The 17,861-nt window shown below is 43.0% G+C and overlaps 2 protein-coding genes across 2 annotated transcripts; one reads left to right on the top strand and one right to left on the bottom strand.

Annotated features, from left to right (window-relative positions):
* Positions 1-1,073: 1,073 nt before the first annotated feature.
* psme3 (proteasome activator subunit 3) lies at positions 1,074-3,973 on the bottom strand. The gene is made up of 10 exons (XM_086064715.1): positions 3,806-3,973; positions 2,895-2,927; positions 2,726-2,788; positions 2,427-2,531; positions 2,305-2,353; positions 2,115-2,233; positions 1,895-2,031; positions 1,746-1,800; positions 1,576-1,662; positions 1,074-1,500 (listed from the first exon to the last, which is right to left on the bottom strand). The coding sequence occupies exons 1-10, from the start codon at positions 3,845-3,847 to the stop codon at positions 1,420-1,422; spliced, it is 771 nt and encodes a 256-aa protein (XP_085920841.1). The 5' UTR covers positions 3,848-3,973; the 3' UTR covers positions 1,074-1,419.
* Positions 3,974-4,033: 60 nt separating this feature from the next.
* nbr1a (NBR1 autophagy cargo receptor a) lies at positions 4,034-17,484 on the top strand. Its single transcript, XM_086064712.1, has 22 exons — positions 4,034-4,281; positions 4,518-4,580; positions 4,662-4,680; positions 4,825-4,847; positions 5,405-5,587; positions 6,821-6,898; positions 6,968-7,230; positions 7,829-7,948; positions 8,084-8,383; positions 8,731-8,893; positions 10,188-10,436; positions 10,590-10,700; positions 10,774-10,849; positions 10,921-11,031; positions 11,897-12,079; positions 12,260-12,361; positions 12,443-12,546; positions 13,983-14,374; positions 14,513-14,589; positions 14,973-15,051; positions 15,115-15,214; positions 16,126-17,484. The coding sequence occupies exons 1-22, from the start codon at positions 4,180-4,182 to the stop codon at positions 16,315-16,317; spliced, it is 3,090 nt and encodes a 1,029-aa protein (XP_085920838.1). The 5' UTR covers positions 4,034-4,179; the 3' UTR covers positions 16,318-17,484.
* Positions 17,485-17,861: the final 377 nt, after the last annotated feature.

Here is a 17,861-nt window from a genome sequence, read left to right as displayed (position 1 = left end):
GTAGAAGTTCGAGAAAGTCATTTTGTTTTTGCATATTTTTTTCAGTTTTAGATACTTTTTGAAAATGGTCAAATGTTATCTATAAAAAGGGGTGCACTGTGACAAGAACATAAAAAAAAGCTTATTTTCTAGAAAAGTCATTTGGGTGGGGGAAAAGTAGTAATATAAAAAAAATGAAGTTTTATTTATTAATTTTTTTACGTTTTTTTATTTCTCTAGTAACAGTTTGTGGGGGTGGCCACATCTTATAAGTGAAGTACTTTTACAAAATGTATTTTGGGGATTTTTTTTTGAGTACTGTATATTGTAAAATGTAACTTTACAACGGGATATCTGAAGATGATTTGCATATGTTCTTTTTCAAATCTACTAGAATTTGGAGATTTTATTAGGTATGTTCGACGGGAATCCTTGTTTGTTCAATCGTTAACATTGCATTGTCACAGAGAGCAAGCCATTTTCAATAATAGATCAATTTGTATAGATACCACCTACAGTGCATGGGGACTCTACCAATTTGTGAAAAAATCTTAAATTGATCAAATTGTGACATACGAGATTTGGGCCTGACGCCAATGATATATTACAATGATTTATTTACTGTAATGAGTCAATATATTATTATTTTTTAAGCTGTTGAATGCATAATTTTAATTTCGAAATTGAAACTGCAAACACAATGTGCACTTTGCGTCACATCAGCAGAGGGTAGGAAATTTGAACCCAAATCCCATCTGACAACTATTGGCCAGAGGCTTGCAGGAGTACCTATTGTGAACAGCTAACGTGTTAATCTACTAATTAGAAGATGTTCTAGTCATAAATGGTCAACTAAAAAGGATTTTGTAAAGATATTTTTGGGCAGATTCCTCCACAAGGCAGCTTTAATGTATATTTACTTTTTATTTTTTATCTCATTGACTTAACATTTAAATAATATAGAACATTTGAAATGTAAAATATTTACTCTTCTCATTCCAGCATGAAGTCATTTTAGGTACCTGTCCACACCACAGTGACACCTACAGGCCAAAGCTATACTAACACAAATATGGTTGAAATAAAAATCCCACTTTTCTTAAAAAAAAAAGTTTTATTCAATAGAATCAATATTTTAATGAGGTGGAATTTTTTTTGTGTGGACCTAGAAACTGACTTTTACGACATAACATTCCTTCTCAACCACTGTTCAGATGAACAAGAATTGCTCCATCATGCAAGCGCAACAAATCAAAGCACTCCGACGTTATCAACTTAAAAAGTACACTCTTGTTTAGAATGCAACTCCCCCTGCCATGGAGTCATTAAAACCGGGAAAAAAAGTCTCTTATAATAAAAATAAAAAATAAAGCAGGTGTCCATCTTTGTATGTACGGGGCTTGATTGTACTGAAATGACGGGACGTGGGCTTGGCGGCGCTCAGTACAAGGCCTCGGCGTTGCTGCTCCGAGGCCTCTTGATTTTCTCGATGTTCTTCAGAATCATGTCGTGCAGCGCCACCTGCAAACGGAAACAAACGAGGCGTGAGCACCCTCAGGTCGAGTCGAAGCCGCCGACTGCCGGGGAAAGACGTACGTATTGATTCCGAAGCTCCGATACGATGATCTTCAGGCTGATGTATTCCTTCTCGTCGATCTCCGTTACTGTGCGCCGATAGTCCTCCTGGCGGACGAAAACAAACGACCATTTCTTCTTAATGCTCTCATCTGAACCAAATGTGCTTTTACCGGATTATAAGGACTCACCACATGTGGATATTTTGCTATTTTAGAAACCAGCTTGGCTCGAGTGATGTAATATCTGCAGCAAGATGAACCAAACGACAAATTCAGGTTTTCGATTTTTGGGTAACATTTTGGCTCGGGTCTAATCTACAGATGCACGCTGGACCGACCTGGATATCTGGTCAAGGTAAGAGGCCGCCTCGCCTTCCACCGTCCTCAGCTCAGCCACCGTCTCCTCCTGGATGGACACCCCAAAGTTGTTTCCGTCTTCTATCCTTGGAATCAGCAGCTGCACCCACATTTTCACCTATGCGGGGGACCACAACGTTAAACTCGCCGGCCGCTCCGCAAGTCGTCCGCCGGGCACTTTTTCGTTCTGGCGACGCTCACCGTGTTGCATTTCTCTATGAGCGTTCGGATCTCCGGTTTGACCTTTTCGATGAGGTCCACCAGGTTGCCGTTGCTCTTCATCATCCCGCCGGGCATGACGAAGACCTTGGTGCCGGTCACTGCGCAGAAAGGAGAAATTAAGTTGAGGGCCATCATTGGCCATGCAAGCCGGTCGCTGCGTCCGACTCACCCTTGTCCTCGACGTCTCCGTCCTCCAGTTTTCTCTTTTTGGCGTTTTGCTGAGATGACGCGGATGAAATGTGTCAACAACAGCAAAGTGACCAATGACGTCGCGCTTAAATGGCAGCTCACCGAATCGAGTCCATCGTGAAGGTTGGAGAGCAGGATGGGGTCGGGCACCGTCAGGTTGATGTCCGAGTGGATCTCCTTCAGCTCTACGATGTTTATGATTGGCTCCTGCAAGACGAGACAAGATGATGAAACTGGTGGATTCCACACCGCGCTCCAAATAATCAATGCGTGAGTTGCCTGCTTCATTACTATGCCTTTTGAATTATTGTGTGGGGAAAAAGGATTAAAAATGCATTTGTAAATATCGCCTTGGATCAACTTTAAAAGCAATCGCGTTTGGACATCCAAGCACCACTGACCTTAAGAAAGTGATCAAGTTCCAGTAACTTCTTCGGGAAAAAACTTGCAACTAGGTTCTCGGCCTGAAAGAAATGAACAACTTTGAGAATGTTGTGACAACGAAATGGAATAAATCACAGCAAGCTGATTTATTGGCTGCCATTCATCTTCCGGTGCATTAATACTTACTTCTGCAGTGATACGTTCTCGAAATGCATCAACCTGAACACACAGGGGAAAGATGATTTTTACTGCACAGAAGAAAAAAAAATATATATATATATATATTCCGCGTTTGCTCCATTAGGCTAACCTGGTATAATTTTGAGGTTTTTTTTTTTTTTGAAAAATAGAGTACGCTCTCTACAGGATTGGTTTTATTTATTATGGCAAATGGATTGCAATTATGTAGCGCTTGTATCTGCACCAAAGGCTCACATTAAGAGGGTTTTTTTTAACAAGGGAAAAGAATCACAGAATGGGTTATTTATTTATGAAAATGATATAGCATATAAATAACATGACATATTCAAGTCGTAATAGTATGGTTAGTCAATTTTATGAAAAGGGTATTTTAGCAAATGTAAACAGCTCTGGAAAAAAAGAAAAATGGATTTTCCCCCCACAGCTTTTTATACATTAAATATGATACTTAAAATCTACAATTAGATGTTATTATATATTAAATACAATCATAACATTGTTACACCTCTGTAGTAGTCTACGTCATCCTAAACACACACACATAGGAAAAGGTCATTTTTACAGAACCGTAGAAAAGATGACACCATTCTTGTCCTCTATAGGCTCCATTGGGCTAACCCGGTAGCTCGTAGCCAACAGGGCCTTTCTCTGCATGCGTTCCTTACCATTACTTTTCGAACCCGGCGAGTGGCAACAAATTTGTCGCTAAAACACATTATGGGCTGTGTCGGTGAAATATGGTTAGATCGTGAGAAGTGTTGGCAGCTGTGTTGGAGTAAGCGGGAAACAAGCCGGCTAGCGCGGCCTGATCATTCACATCATGCTACTCAAAATGAAGCTAGCGCACCATAGTAAACTTAAAGCGTCAGGTGAACTCGCGGCAGCCGCGATCGTACCTTGGTTTTAATTTCATTGTCCACCTTGAGCAGTGAAGACATCTTATGCTGTCGGATAGGCGAAGAGCGAGCGTCCCAACAGCATTAAAATGGACTTGGAGGGGGGGGTAAAAACGTGTGTGGCTTTACAGCTTGCCAGCCACACTTGGTGAGCGCATTGATGACGACATCACAACGCGACGATCCCTAGAGGGGAGGGCCTCTTCGTTTGCGCATTAGTGCGCGTGCGCAAAAAACGTCACCGTATTTTTCTCGACGCAGCTGACGATGTAAACAAGAGAAGACAGTCGAGCGCAACAGGGAAATCGAGCGCACCGGCGACACCTCGGATTTAAAGGCACTTTTTCTGGGGGTGGGCTGGCGATCGGCCCGAAATGGGGCTCCCGGTGACTATAAAAGTCAATTTTCGAGGGAACGTCAAGAGATTCCTGGCGGGCGACCTGGACAAGCTGGAGTGGAGCTCGGTGGAAGCCTGGGTGAGCTGTTAGCCGAGCGTGTTGGCGCAGTTCGACGAGAACTAGGCCCTGACGTGGCCTAGCCTTGGAAGTGGTCACATTAAGCCGCCAAATGTTTTAATCGGACACTTTTCTAATAAACTCGTAAGCGTACGGTCGACGTACGCGACCTTTAAGTTGAAACGACGCCACAACGGTCGAGTTTTACGCGATAGCAGCGAATGGCTGGCGATCAAATATGTTTGCTTTAATTCCAGATCAAAGCGTCATTCGGAATTAACCACTTTCAAGTCAAGTACTTTGATGAGGACAGTGAAGAGGTAATATATTACCGTATGCGCACGTGACAGCGAGATGTTTTTGTTTTATTTATTCAAATGTCTCCCTCTTTATTTCTTTAGATTTGCATCAACAGTCAAGGTGAGAAATACCTGTTTCTTTCTCCAGAGCGGATCCATGTTAGTTAGAAGAGAGAGAGAAGAAAAATGAAATAAAGAGGGTTCAATGTTATATTTTTTTGGTTTCCAAATGACCTGATTGAGAATTTTGTTGTTCTAATTTCAGACGAGTACGAGGAAGCTATCAAGGTACTGCTGATTTTATGAGCTTTTATTATTTGTGTATACATTTTCTGTCAGGAACTAAAAAGGTGAGATCATAGACAATAATGATGCAGAGGTGTTGCAACAATGATGTCATGGCAAAACTGAAAGATGTATTTTTTTTATTATCCCTAACACAAGGGCTGAGTGATTATTTGTTGTGATTTTTTTTTTTTGTCAATGTCTTTCCAGATACATTATTTTAGCCATGGCTCATACTAGTGCATCCATGATAACATATATTGCTTTCATTAATACGGCTGTGAAAAGAGTGGAGCTAGATTACCGAAAAAGAGGCAGTGTTGGCAATTTAAGAATTTGGTCTCTATTTTTGACAGCGGCTTTTCCAACCTATGGCCATATTGCCCAGCCCTACCTTGCATTCTCTTTCAAGATGAAGGGCGTAGTTGGATTTGATGTCACAACAAGCAAACACAAACCTCACATTCCGTTGATGCACGTTGCTAAAGCACACTGTTATTAAGTCCAAACTGTGCGGCGGTATCGTTTACCGTGCGACATTGTGGCTTGTTTGCGAACAGAGTGCCGAAAAGCAGGGCAACCACCTTATCATGAACGTCTACAAGATGAAGGGGCAGGCTTGCGGCGGGCCGCTCAAGACCGAGGTCAAAGAGCTGAAGGGCGACCTCCGACCGGCGCCGCCCTACCCGTCGCGGGTCAAGACCGTGGACAAGGGCACGCAGGTCACCCCGGAGCGAGAAGCTGTAAGGTCCCAAAATCGATTCTCCTCATGTTTGCATGTATGAGTCATATGGCACTCCGTTCAATGAGTGGCGCGCGTGTGACATTGTAAAACAGTAGGACGGAAACATTTGGCATAACTTTGCAACAAGTAGAGATTAAATGAGCTATCATAACCATATCATATATATAATTATATAATAAATAGAAACATTTAATTTCATCATCAGCAAATGAAGAACAAAAATAACGAAAATATACCCCTTCTCCCTCAATCCAGAAGTATCAGAAAAATTCATTAAACATGCAAAAAAAATTAAAATATTGTCCCTAAAGTTTCACAAACCTTAGCCTCTGCGTTTCTTCTAAACGCTTTCAGGCAATTGACTCTTGGGTGAAATTAATATCACCCATGTCCACTTCGTCAATTGCTGACAATTGCGCTATATCAGGTTCAAACATCGCTAACTTAGCCACAATGCTAACCGGTTTTTCCACTCTATTTGTGAGCCTGTACCAAACCTGTGTGGGTGTATGTTCCTGAGCGGTGACAAGGTGCGCTCAGAGGTGGCTAATGAGGTCACTGCGAGGGCTTCTGATCCACAAAGTCTTGCTCCACCGGGTGGCTACTCTGGTCTCTTGGATATATTCTTGCGGTCCGAGCTTCTGGAAATCATCTGTGCATGCGATGGAGCCTGGATGGAGCGAACACAGCGGTTATAAAAAGTCTACACACCCCTGCTGAATCACGTGAAATTAAAGTCGGCACACACCTGCCACCGTTTTTAAGTGACTCTTGATTAACCCAAAATTAAATTCAGCTGTTTTAGTAGGCGTCATGGTTTTTGGAGTCACATCTTAACAAAATTTGATACTTTTAGACACAGGAAGCAGTACAGTTTGGTAGAGAAGGCCATTATTTTCCTTTGTTAAACCATGTTGAGACTTACATGGTAGAGTACTTAAAGGACAGATATAGAAAATAATGCAGTTTATTAATTTAAGGCCAGTGAAAAGAGAGTGAACGTGCCATATAATCCCACATAAAAATTAAATATGTCATCCGCTCACTCACCCGACACGTCAAGATTTATTGTGCTAACCGGTAAGGGCCTACTTTGGTCCCACTCATCTGTCCCTCATCCCATGTATGGAATGTGCTTTGATGTAACACTGTAAAAAGAAAACTGAACTGGACCCTCTTACAGTTCTGAGCTTCTCTGAAGACTATTTTCTACTTTTGGGTTGGTCCCCAGGTGACCGCCAAGGACAACAAAGGGTCCAAAGCAGAAGACGAGCCTCCTCCTATGTGGTTCAGATCCTACATGGAGAAGGTAAAAAGTCATCCTTGCGTTCTATTTCACGCCCCCTTTCACCCCACCACTAATGAACTTTCCTCACAGTTCAAAGACGAAGTGGTAAAGGAGGTGGTGGAGCGCATGTGCAGCGACTTTTCCGGACAGTGTTGTACGCACAAGCCTCCGGCGCCGCCACCCCCCGAGGCCAGCGGGCCCAGTTGCGCTCCAGTCATGGGACCCAGGCCCGGCCCCCCCGCCACCACTGTGGGGCCCAAGCCGGGCCCCTCCACCTCCAGTGGGTCTCTTGGTTACACCCCAAACTGCAGCAGCTGCAACAAGCTGACTTCTGAAGGAGCTTACAAGTGCAGGTAGAACGACAAATCATGTGATCCTTTCTATTCTGTCATTTGACCACCGAGTATTTACATTAGGAGCATTTACACTAGGGATGTAACAATATCCAAACGTCGAGATAGGATTATTATCACGATATTGTGGGAGGTTGGCAATAGGAAAATAAAAAAAACCTCACTATATTGTAAAAAAAAAAAAAAAAAACTACAATCACTAACAACACTTAACTTGCTACTGCACGCACATATTATGAATTAAGTCACCTTGTGGAGGATCTCAAATGTGTTATGTTCCCCTTCAAATGGCCATTAGCGTGGGTTTTCAACATCGGTGGCCAAAAACATGCCTAATTAAAATGAAACAGCACTAATAAACTAACCACCAGGGGGCGCTGGAACTGCACAAATGGAATACAAGCTAACCTTTTTAACAGGTGCTTTTAATTATGACATGACTGTGTTATTGCGGCAATTTTAATATTGCGATATTGCGGTTATCGATACATCCCTAATTTACACTGTCGATTTCAAGTTAGCCACTTCTTTCTATAATTGGTCAATAGAAATTGCGCTAAGTCACTCCTCTGCTCATGTTGGCTCTTTTTCCTACTAGTGTTTGCCCGTCCTGCATCCTGTGCGAGATGTGTCGGCACAGCCACGACCCCAGCCACAACCTCGTGAGAACCAAGACGCCCCTGTCCATCCCCGAGCACGGAATGTCGGGAGAATTGAGGTAAAGAGTGACGATTGTTTGAAACGGGGTGAAACCTCTCAGAGAAGCTAAGCTGACTGTAGCTCATGAATAGTTAGTGGAAGCAAATCTTGATAGTCAACAAAAAGGTCTTCCCCTGATAACATCCCAAACCAGGTTCCCACGGCGAGGAGACAGGACGGTGCGCAAGGCCGAGCGACAGCGCCTCAAAGCGGAAAGGAGGCAGCTGCGAGCCGAAGTGAAGGAAATCAAGAAGAAACTGAGACTGGAGAAGCGGGGCCTGCAGTGGAGCGGGCCCTCTACCTCGGGCCGAGCCGCCGCCGCCGCCCTGACTAACACGGCCTCCGCCTCCACCCAGGCCCCCGCCCCGCCACCCCCGGCCGCCGCGTCAGACACGGCCTCAGGTCTCGCCCCTGCCCCGGCCCCGGCCCCTGACCCCCAGGCCTCCAGTCCAGAGTAAGCGCCGCCTGGGAGGGGCGTCCAACAAGTGCTGGGTTACCTCGAATCCAGCATGGATGCAATTTTTTTTTTTCCACGAAAATGCCATCTTTGTAATCTAGTCTGTATGAGTGTGTCGCTGGCTGCTCTGCGCTGGTGGGGAAGTGTCGGAACTACCTCGGTGTGAAAACTGCTGCTGCTGCTGCTGCTGCTGCTGCTTCATAGATTTTCTAAGAGAAATGCTTTTGACCTGTTCACACACACAAATCTGGGCTCCTGGCATTTTTTGATTGGTAGACAACAAAAAGAGATGAGAGTGAGAGCGCAGGGCTGTTTTCAACAATGCTCTGTACACTTGAAACTAGGGGTCCCGGGGCCTCGCACTCCTCGTCCTTGCTGCCCACTATGGCCGCCTTGTTTCTGGATGAAAATCTGCCGGACGGCACCCGTCTGGAGCCCGGCACCAAGTTCATCAAATACTGGAAGATGAGGAACTCGGGAACTATCGGCTGGACCCCCGAGACCAAGGTACCCTTCGCACCCATCTGACCCCCTTCTGCTGCTTCACACTGAGCACCTTTTTTCCCCCTTACTACTTACAAAAAGTTAGTGGTAGTCGGCTTTTGGATTGAATTTCAGGATGAACTGGTGCAGGGTTCACCTGCATGTTTGCGTATTCGCAACTTGAGAATTACCACATTTTTGGGAAACTCTGTAACTTTGTACTCTGGCGAAAGTTCTGTCTATGCCAGGGGTCTGCAACCTGTGACTCTGAAGCCACATGTCCTTCTATTGTGACTCTATAAAAAAATATATAAGTAGAAAGAATTTTTTTTCCCGTATTAAATGAATTAATGATTTAGATTTAAAAAAAAAAAAGAATACTTATTCAAAAAAAATTCAGTCCACATTTTTAAGTTGCTAAAAAAAGAGACAAAAGGTATATATAAAAAAAAAGCTACAATAAAATGTCCAAAAAGTAAAACGAAAATGAGAAAATTACTCTAAAATGTTCATGAAATTTCCCAAAAAAAGTCAAGAGAATGAATAAAAAAGCCAAAAAAAAGAAAGAGTTCAAAAAGTAACCATAAAATGTCTAAAAACAAAAGAAAAATACCATAAATTGTCCTTAGGACCCCCCCCCCAAAATGTCAAAACATTATAATTTTTTAAAGGTGGAAAATAACATTCAAAAAGTAACTAGAAAAGGTTCCAAAGAAGTTACTATAAAATATCAACAAAATTGCTAAAAATGTCAGAAAATTTATTTTAACAAAAAGCACGAAATAAAATGTTCAAAAGGTAACCATAAAATATCCAAAAACAAAAAAAGAAATCCCGAAAAATCCCATAAACTGTCTGCAAAATTGCCAAAAATGTAAAAAAAAATAAGCCAAATGTCCAAAGGAGGAAAAAAAGGGGCAGAAAATTACCATATGTCCATAAAATGGCCAAAGATGTCAGATATGTGACAAAAAGGAACAATCTGAAAATGTGGGAAAAATTACAACAAAACAATTTTAAAAACGGACGACAAAAAGAATAAATTATTGGAAGCTGCTGTCATATTTTTTTTGAGTTATGGTGCAGCTCTAATGACTTCTTGGGCCCTCAGTAAAGTAGACTCAACACTAACACTTTGTTTCCTTCATCACAATGTTCAAATGTTTTGCTGCTCCAAACATGATTATTTTGGCCAAAAATTACTCTTTTGACACAAAAGGTTGCTAATCCCTGGTCTAAGCCCCCCCCAAAAATATTGCACTGCTTTGTGTGGTATTGCTATTTCGTGTATCCCATGTGTGCGCGCGCGTGTGCCCAGCTGGTGTTCATGTGGGGCAACCTCGGTCTTGCTTCGGAGGAGAGGAGGTCGGTGCCCGTACCCCTGCTGCTCCCGGGACAGGTCGGCGTGGTCAGCGTGACCTTTGTGGCGCCCATGATGGAGGGCACGTACACCTCACATTGGCGCTTGGCGCACCGCGGCCACCAGTTCGGGCCGCGTGTGTGGTGCAGCATCGTTATCGAGCCCGGCAACGACCTCAACGCACTTCAGCACCACCGGAAACGACTGGTAAGTCATTGATCCATTTTTTTATGCACTGTAATTATCTTTTTTTTTCCCTCATGTGTGGAGATTCACAAAAAAACAACCACTGAGGTCTGACGCGAAGATTCTCGACAACGAGGTGATGCTAATGTTGCTAATATTTGTTATGCTCGTCAGAGGGAGCAGCTGAGGACGAAGGATGAGGAGGTCCGGGCCAAGGAGAACTTGTCCATGGACATCAGCCACAACGGCTTCTTCCTGCCGTACATGGACCTGCTGACCGCTCAGGTGCGCACCTCAGACCGCACACATACACATCTAAGCAAAATGGCAGATTCACAGTTTATTTTTGCTTCTTTAGGATCTTCTGTCCTTTGAGTTGATGGACATCAACATTGTGCAGGAGTTGGAGAAGGTTCCTACCAACACTCCCGTGGGTAAGACCAGATGGCGTGCTGTAACAACCGTTAACAGAAAAAGTACACATTTGATTTTTTTTCTCCCTTAGATCTAACACCCTGCATCTCCCCTCTGCCCCATGATGCAACAGCGCCAGAGAAGGAGCTCGCTGCGGAGATCAAAGACGACACGCAGGTCACAGGTGTCCAAAAACTTTTTGGTAAGCAGCTGAAAAGTGGAAAACTTCAATATTTCTCGACAATAGTATGTTGTAAGTGACCTCACTAGTCTAAACATGACATTGTGATTAATATTACATTTGTGGAATATGAGTTATAAAGCAAAATCCAGCCATTTTTATCCATCTCAGGGGGCGGCCATTTTGCCACTTGCTATCTACTGAAGATGACATCACAGTTTCTCAGGGCTCAGGCCACGACCAATCACAGATCACCTGGTTTCTGAAGCTGAGATGTGATTTGTTGTTACGTGAGACCTGAGCAACTGTGATGTCATCTTCAGGTGGCAAAATGGCTGCCCCCTAAGATGGATAAAAATGGCTGGATTTTGGGGGGGGTTGAGTCACTTCCCCTTTAACTCATTCACTGCCATTTGACGGCTATAGATGTCAAAAATTCATTCAAACTATTTCTATTAGTTTCACTTTTTTTTTCTCACCTTTGTTGACAAGAGTATGAAAACCTAGAAGAAAATGTATTGTACATTTATAACAGATTTGTGAAATTTGTGATTCATCTTGAGTTAACTAGTGAAGTCATGGAATTAATTAAAATAAATAAAAAATAATCGCCTGATGCCCCTAAGAAGAAAAAAACATTAATAAAAAATTAGGGCCGTCAGACGATTACATTTTTTAATTGTAATTAATCGCATGACTATAGTTAACTCACAATTAATCACTAATTTTATATCTGTTCTCGTTTGTGTCTTCTAGGTTTTCGTACTCTTGTTAACAAAAGTGGAAAAAAATGTGAAACTAATAGAAATAGTTCGAATACAGTTTTTACGTCTTTAGCCGTCAATGGCAGTGAACGAGTTAACAAGGATGTTTGTCGTTTATAAAGGAGGAAAACCACGGCACCAGAGAGAGCCGTGGGTGGTGGCGTCTCCGGACGGGGAGCGCGAGGAAGAGATCAGCGGCGCGCAGTTCCTGTGTGAGACGGTCATGCGCTCGCTCACACTGGAGGAGGCGCCCGACCACAGGCCAGTGCGCAGGAGCCAGCAACATGCTGGCCGCCAGGCGCAGGGTGAGGAAGCAGATTGGGTACATCCTGATGTGATGGTTTCAGGAAAATGGAGGAAGTAGATTAACATTGGCTTTAAAAAGCTGGTTAACTGGGACTTCTTCACACCCATTTAAAATGTTGACAATGGAAATGCAAAAAAAAAGAAAAAAGTGAATTATGTTTTTTTGTGCTCACTCGCAGTTGTCTCGCGTGGTTCAAGTTTCGGCCTTGAGAGGGAACCGCCGCCTGAGAAGGCCGAGCAGGAAGGAAATGAGACTTGCGTGCTAACAACACCACCACCAGGTTGGCACAACTTTCCGCTTGAAAATGCCTCATCTGTAATATTATGTTATGACACGCGTATTTTCTATTGTTCCCAAAAAGCTGCGACTGAACCACTTGATGTCCTACCTGCTGATCCGCATTGCGATGATGAGGATGAGGAAGATGAAGATTGTAAGGAAGAGAAAGTGGACGACTGGGATGAGGTAAGCAACCGAGTCAACTTCCTCTTACATGATCACTGAAGCAATTGAGTTAACTTTGTTTTACATGATGGCATGCAACCTTGTAACTAGACAACTCCCTGTTAAATGGCATCTCAACCAATCTAGTAACTAGTCAACATTCCTGTTGTCCAATGACTGGACAACTTTGTCAACTTCCTGGTACACGATCACGCCAGCAATCTGGTTTTTAATTAACTTCTTGTTACATAAAGCAACAAAGTCAACTTAGTAACTAGTCAACCTTCTGTTACACAATAACTCTAGTCAACTTCCTGTTGCCTGATAGATCAAACAGCCTTGTAACTAACTAGTCAACTTATTTTTACACCCTGACTCTAGGAACCTTGTCACTAGTCAGTTACCTGAGACCTCCAACAACTTAGTAACTACTAACTAGTCATCATCTTCTCACGTACTCACTCAAGTTTGCTAGTCATCTTCTGTTTCATAATCAAGTGCAACCTTGTCGCTAGTCAATTCCCTGTTGCCTCCAGTAACTAGTCATCATCTTCTTAATTTATACATGATTACTCAAGTTTGCTAGTCAACTTATGTTACATGATCACTTACAACCTTGTCACTAGTCAGCCCCCTGTTAAATGGCATCTCAACTAGTCAACTTCCTGTTGCCCAATGACTCGAACAACTTCAATTTTCTCTTATAATCACTTGATTGCTCGTCAACTTCCTGTTACCTGATACCGCAACCAATCTAGTAACTAGTCAATTTCCTGTTACACAATCAGTCTAGTCAATGTTATCTGATAGCTTAACCAGGCTAGTAACTCGTCAACTTCCTGTTACACAATCACTCTAGCAACCTTGTCACTAGTCAACTCCCTGTTAAATGACATCTCTTGTAACTAGTCATTTACCTGTTGCCCAATGACTCAAACAACTTCAACTTCCTCTTATAATCACGCAATCGCTCGTCAACTTCCTTTGAACTAAAACCGAACTAGCAACTAGTCAACCTCCTGCTACACATTTACTCTGGTCAATTCCCTGTTATCTGATACCTCAACCAGGGTAGTGGCTAGTCAACTTCCTGTTAGATGATCACTCTACCAACCTTGTCACTAGTCAGCTCCGTGTTATCTGAGACCTCCACCAATGTAGTAACTAGTCGTCTTCTTACATGATAATCTAGCTGAAGCAAGCGAGTCAACTTTTACATGATTACTTAAAACCTTGTCACTAGTCAGCTTTCTGTTACATGATCACTCGAGCAACTTGGTTAACTTCCTGTTCGGTGACAAATGTTTGTAGCCACACCTTTTCTGCTTATGGATCAAATCAAGCTCAAATGTTTGCTTTTATGTTTCTGCCTGTCTTCATATCATCTATCGCAACATTTCTTCGATTTTTTTCCCCGCTTCAAATATTCATCTAACCTTCCTCCTGGCGTTCCTCAGGTGAGCAGCCAGACGTCGTCGTCATCCTCCTGCGACGACTTCATCATCGTCCTCCCCGAATGCTTCGACACGAGTCGTCCACTGGGGGAGTCCATGTACAGCTCGGCCATGTCGCAGCCCGACGCCGTCGTCACCGCCACGCTGGCCAGCCCCGAGCCGCTGCAAGAGGAAGACTACGCCTCGGACACGGGCGGGGCATCGCCGCCGCCAGGAGACGAGGAAGATGACGAGCAAACGGACGATGACGAAGACCTGGCATGCGGCGGCCCGCCCTCGCCCGCCCTCACCATCCACAGCAGCGTCAACCAGATGCTGTGCGCCTCACAGACCCTGGACGCCGCCACGCTCACACCGGAAGTGGTTCCCCCGCCGCCGGCCATCTACTCGCCCAGGTGAAATGAGCACTTCCTGTTTAGCCTGGGCAACTTCCTGTACATTGAGCACCTGAAGCTATCTTGTTATGGTAGTCAACTTCCTGTTAGCTGCTTATTGTCGCTAATGACCTTTTTTTGGCTTGCTTGTTGTCTCAGGTCAGAGGCTTTGTACCTGGCAGAGGACGCTTGTCAAGAGGTAGATGAGTCGCACACGCCGAGGGTCCACGCCAACGGTGAGGGACGCTCGTTATAGCATATTACACTCTTTTAAGATGTTTTGGGGAGAGATTTTTTTTTAAAGGAAATTTTTTTTTTTCTACTTTTGCCATAGCATGATCACTTTAACTACTAAAAAAAAAAGTGTAAATGTGTACAGCACTGATCAAGTTAGGACACACTTGTCGAACTATTAAAAGGCAAATTGTATTCATTCTTTGTTATTGTATGAAGAGGATTTGTCTTATTTTGGGTTCAAAGAGGAAACCCAGTGTGGCGTGCAAAGGAAACGTGGCTAGCACGATTCGTTGTCTCAGCAGAAGGCGCTCTTCCTCTTTTCGAACACTAGCATGTTGTTGTTTTTCCTCTTCTCGGTTTATTTATTTATTTATTTCATCAGGTCTGTCCAGATCCGCTGGATCAGCATCCAGCGCCTTTGAGACGTACAACCCCAGGCCCAGCAACGCACTGCAGCCCAGGTCCTCATCATCATTTAAGACTCCACAGGAGGATGAATTAAGACTCATTTGTGTTTATTGCAGGGGTCAAGGAGGCCTCACCGAGGGCCTGGTCAAGGGGGCTCTCTCAGTGGCGGCGTCCGCTTACAAGGCTCTGTTCACCGGGCCCAACTGTCCCATACAGGTACATCACCTCATGCTGACTTGGAGAAGACCGGGATGGGGGGTGTCACACGAGGGAAAAGAGTTCCAGGCAAAAAAAGTTGAATGCGAAAAAAATATTTACCAAAATATGTTATTAAAAATGACACTTAAGCTTTGCTATATTTTAATTTGATTGGATTCAATATTTTCTGCAATTCTAATAAATTTAGTACACTTTGGGCCGATATTCATTTTTAGTAAAAGTGACAAAAAATAAAATTCCGTCAGAATTTTTATAAGTACAAGTAAAAAGTGCCCTATTGTTTTATACAGTAAATATTTTTTTCCAAAATCTCACAATATCTGAAATGCTCAATTTTCACTTATCTTGGTTTAATTTTTAACAATAACAAAATGTGCAAAGAATTCCCATGGCATAGCAGCATCTATTATAAAATTTCAATAGTTACCTGTAGTTAACAATTATAAATTGATGTCTTATCGTCTTGTCAGATTTTTAAAAAGGGCCGATAGTGATAATTGGTCTATCCGTATTTTACAGGATGAGAAGTCTTGATGGAAGCGGCTTTCAGAACGTCTTGCTTGAATGTCAGAATTTTTACAGAATTTCTGAATTTGTATAATTATTTTTACTTTATATATAAAATTTCCTTCTTTTTTTTTTTAAGAGATTTTTTAATTTTTTTACTGTGTGTATAAAAATTATCAATATTAATTAGATTATTATATACTGTATATTAATGTAAAAATATTTAAAAAATTCTGGAATATTGTGGTCATTTTGTACTGCTCCTGTAGATAAAGAAATTTTCAAAATGTCAATTAAAAATATATAATTTTTGTGATATAAGCATATATCTTCTTTTTTTTTTTTTTTTTTGCAGCAAGGCCTTATCAACCAGCCTTAACGTGTCCTCTCTCTCTCCGCAGCGCGGCGTGGACCCGGCAGCCCGACAGGACCCGTCCCTCATGGCCATGCTTCTAGAGATGGGCTTCCGGGACCGACGTCTCAACCAGCGTCTGCTGCGCAAGCACGGCTACAACCTGCTGCACACCGTCAACGAGCTGGTGCAGATGGCCGAGGACGCGCCGCCGGCACGTGCCATCCAAGCTCGCCACTAGGGCGCGCAACGTTGTCGGGTTTTTTTTTTTCTTCTATTATTGCCTCTCTAATATCATGTTGAGACATATTTAAAAGGTGAGCAGAGTATCGTCGTGTTCATTTGGACCAAGCGTGATAGTGAAGAGCTGCTTGTAGATGAAGTTTTAGTGTTTTTATATGGACGTCTTTTTGATGGGCTCGCGCTAACGTCCCTTTTCCACTGCATGGTACCTACATGACACGTCGACACAAATTTCTGCTCAGACAGGGTTCCAAATACATGCTTAATGTTAGCTTGATCTTGATCCACACTCTGCCCCAAACTCCTTTTGGATCAATTGTTCCTCCTTTACTGACATGCAAAGTACTATTTGTAATTTTCTAGCATCTGTTCAGACAGGGTTCCAAGTGTAATTGTAAAAACACACTTGTTAGCTTGAGCCATAGCGCCAATCACCTTTTAAATCAAATTTGCCTCGTTTACTAGCATGGTGCGTTCAATGCGGCGCGGTTCTCCGATCCGGGCCGGTACGCCGCAGTGGAAAAGCGACGCCAGTACGAAGGAACTGTTGGTAGGAAAAGCGCAAATAGCAACGCGACCCTTTCTCCGTGTAACCGTAGTCCACTTTGCCTAAACAATGCAATCTTTTTGTATCCGAGTACTGTTCTCTTTTAGACGTTGACGTGTGGAATGTATACAAAGAATATATACCGAAATATATAATCACCGCGGGAGTTTCGAGTGGTGTTCCGGTGGTCCGCTTGACGCCTTCTTCCCGCTCTTTCACCAAAACCTAGCGAAGCTCGTATTAGCAACCTGAGATGTCTCCGCAAACAACACATTCCTCAATCTCCAGTGGTACCAACACCTTTTATGATTATGACCATCATTATTAATGCCTTCTTATCAAGCATATTCATCATTATCAGTTCATAGAGTTGCTTCTTCTTCTGCTGTGTGTGGTTTTGGAGCATTTTTCCTATTCTGATATCGGCGAGAGTGTGGTTTTGTGTCAAGATTTCCTATTTTATCGACGTGAGGGTGCTTTTGAGGTTACCATGTGTCGTGATGTCCGTGTCGTGCTGAATGTTAGGATAGTTATGAAAAGTTGGGCTTGTCACATCTTTTTGCAAACACTTTCACAACCCTTCTGCTATAGATCCCAAAATAAACAATTTGCACATGGCTTGTATCTCACTCGTCCGTTAATTCTTCATCCTGTTTTTGTATTTAGAAGTACAGAATGAGTAGTCTCTAAGAGCTTTACATTTTACCTCCTTAATCCTGCATACAACCTGTAAGCTAAATATGGGTTTATGAGGTTCTGAAAATCTTGTACTTGTATGGATCTACTCCTAGTGGTCAAAGGACAGAGGACAGCTTAAAATTGCAAATGCTATACATGTACATTAAAAATGGTCAAATATTGATGTACATTCAAAATGGTCAAATATTGATTTCTGATCGCAGTGCATCACGAGTTTTAAGGAAGCCACCAAATGTGTGGAGTAAATTAGTGGAAGAGAGATGTAGTATATTATCTTCGCCGCTGTGGGGCGGTAT

This window comes from Leptonotus elevatus, chromosome 20, assembly GCF_054856555.1.
Source record: "Leptonotus elevatus isolate MCC_2025b chromosome 20, RoL_Lele_1.0, whole genome shotgun sequence".
Taxonomy (NCBI): Eukaryota; Metazoa; Chordata; class Actinopteri; order Syngnathiformes; family Syngnathidae; genus Leptonotus; species Leptonotus elevatus.
Note: the sequence above shows the minus strand (reverse complement) of the source record. Positions and strands in the feature narration are given on the sequence as shown.

Bases quoted from the DNA above. Each gene is read 5' to 3' on its own strand.
- psme3 (XM_086064715.1), bottom strand. From the start codon at position 3,847: ATGTCTTCACTGCTCAAGGTGGACAATGAAATTAAAACCAAG. The intron at 2,354-2,426 runs GTGAGCTGCCAT...GCGTCATCTCAG, and splicing joins TTCACGATGGACTCGATTCG to CAAAACGCCAAAAAGAGAAA. The intron at 1,501-1,575 runs GTACGTCTTTCC...TTCCGTTTGCAG, and splicing joins CGGAGCTTCGGAATCAATAC to GTGGCGCTGCACGACATGAT.
- nbr1a (XM_086064712.1), top strand. From the start codon at position 4,180: ATGGGGCTCCCGGTGACTATAAAAGTCAATTTTCGAGGGAACGTCAAG. The intron at 7,949-8,083 runs GTAAAGAGTGAC...ATCCCAAACCAG, and splicing joins GGAATGTCGGGAGAATTGAG to GTTCCCACGGCGAGGAGACA. The intron at 14,590-14,972 runs GTGAGGGACGCT...TTATTTCATCAG, and splicing joins GCCGAGGGTCCACGCCAACG to GTCTGTCCAGATCCGCTGGA.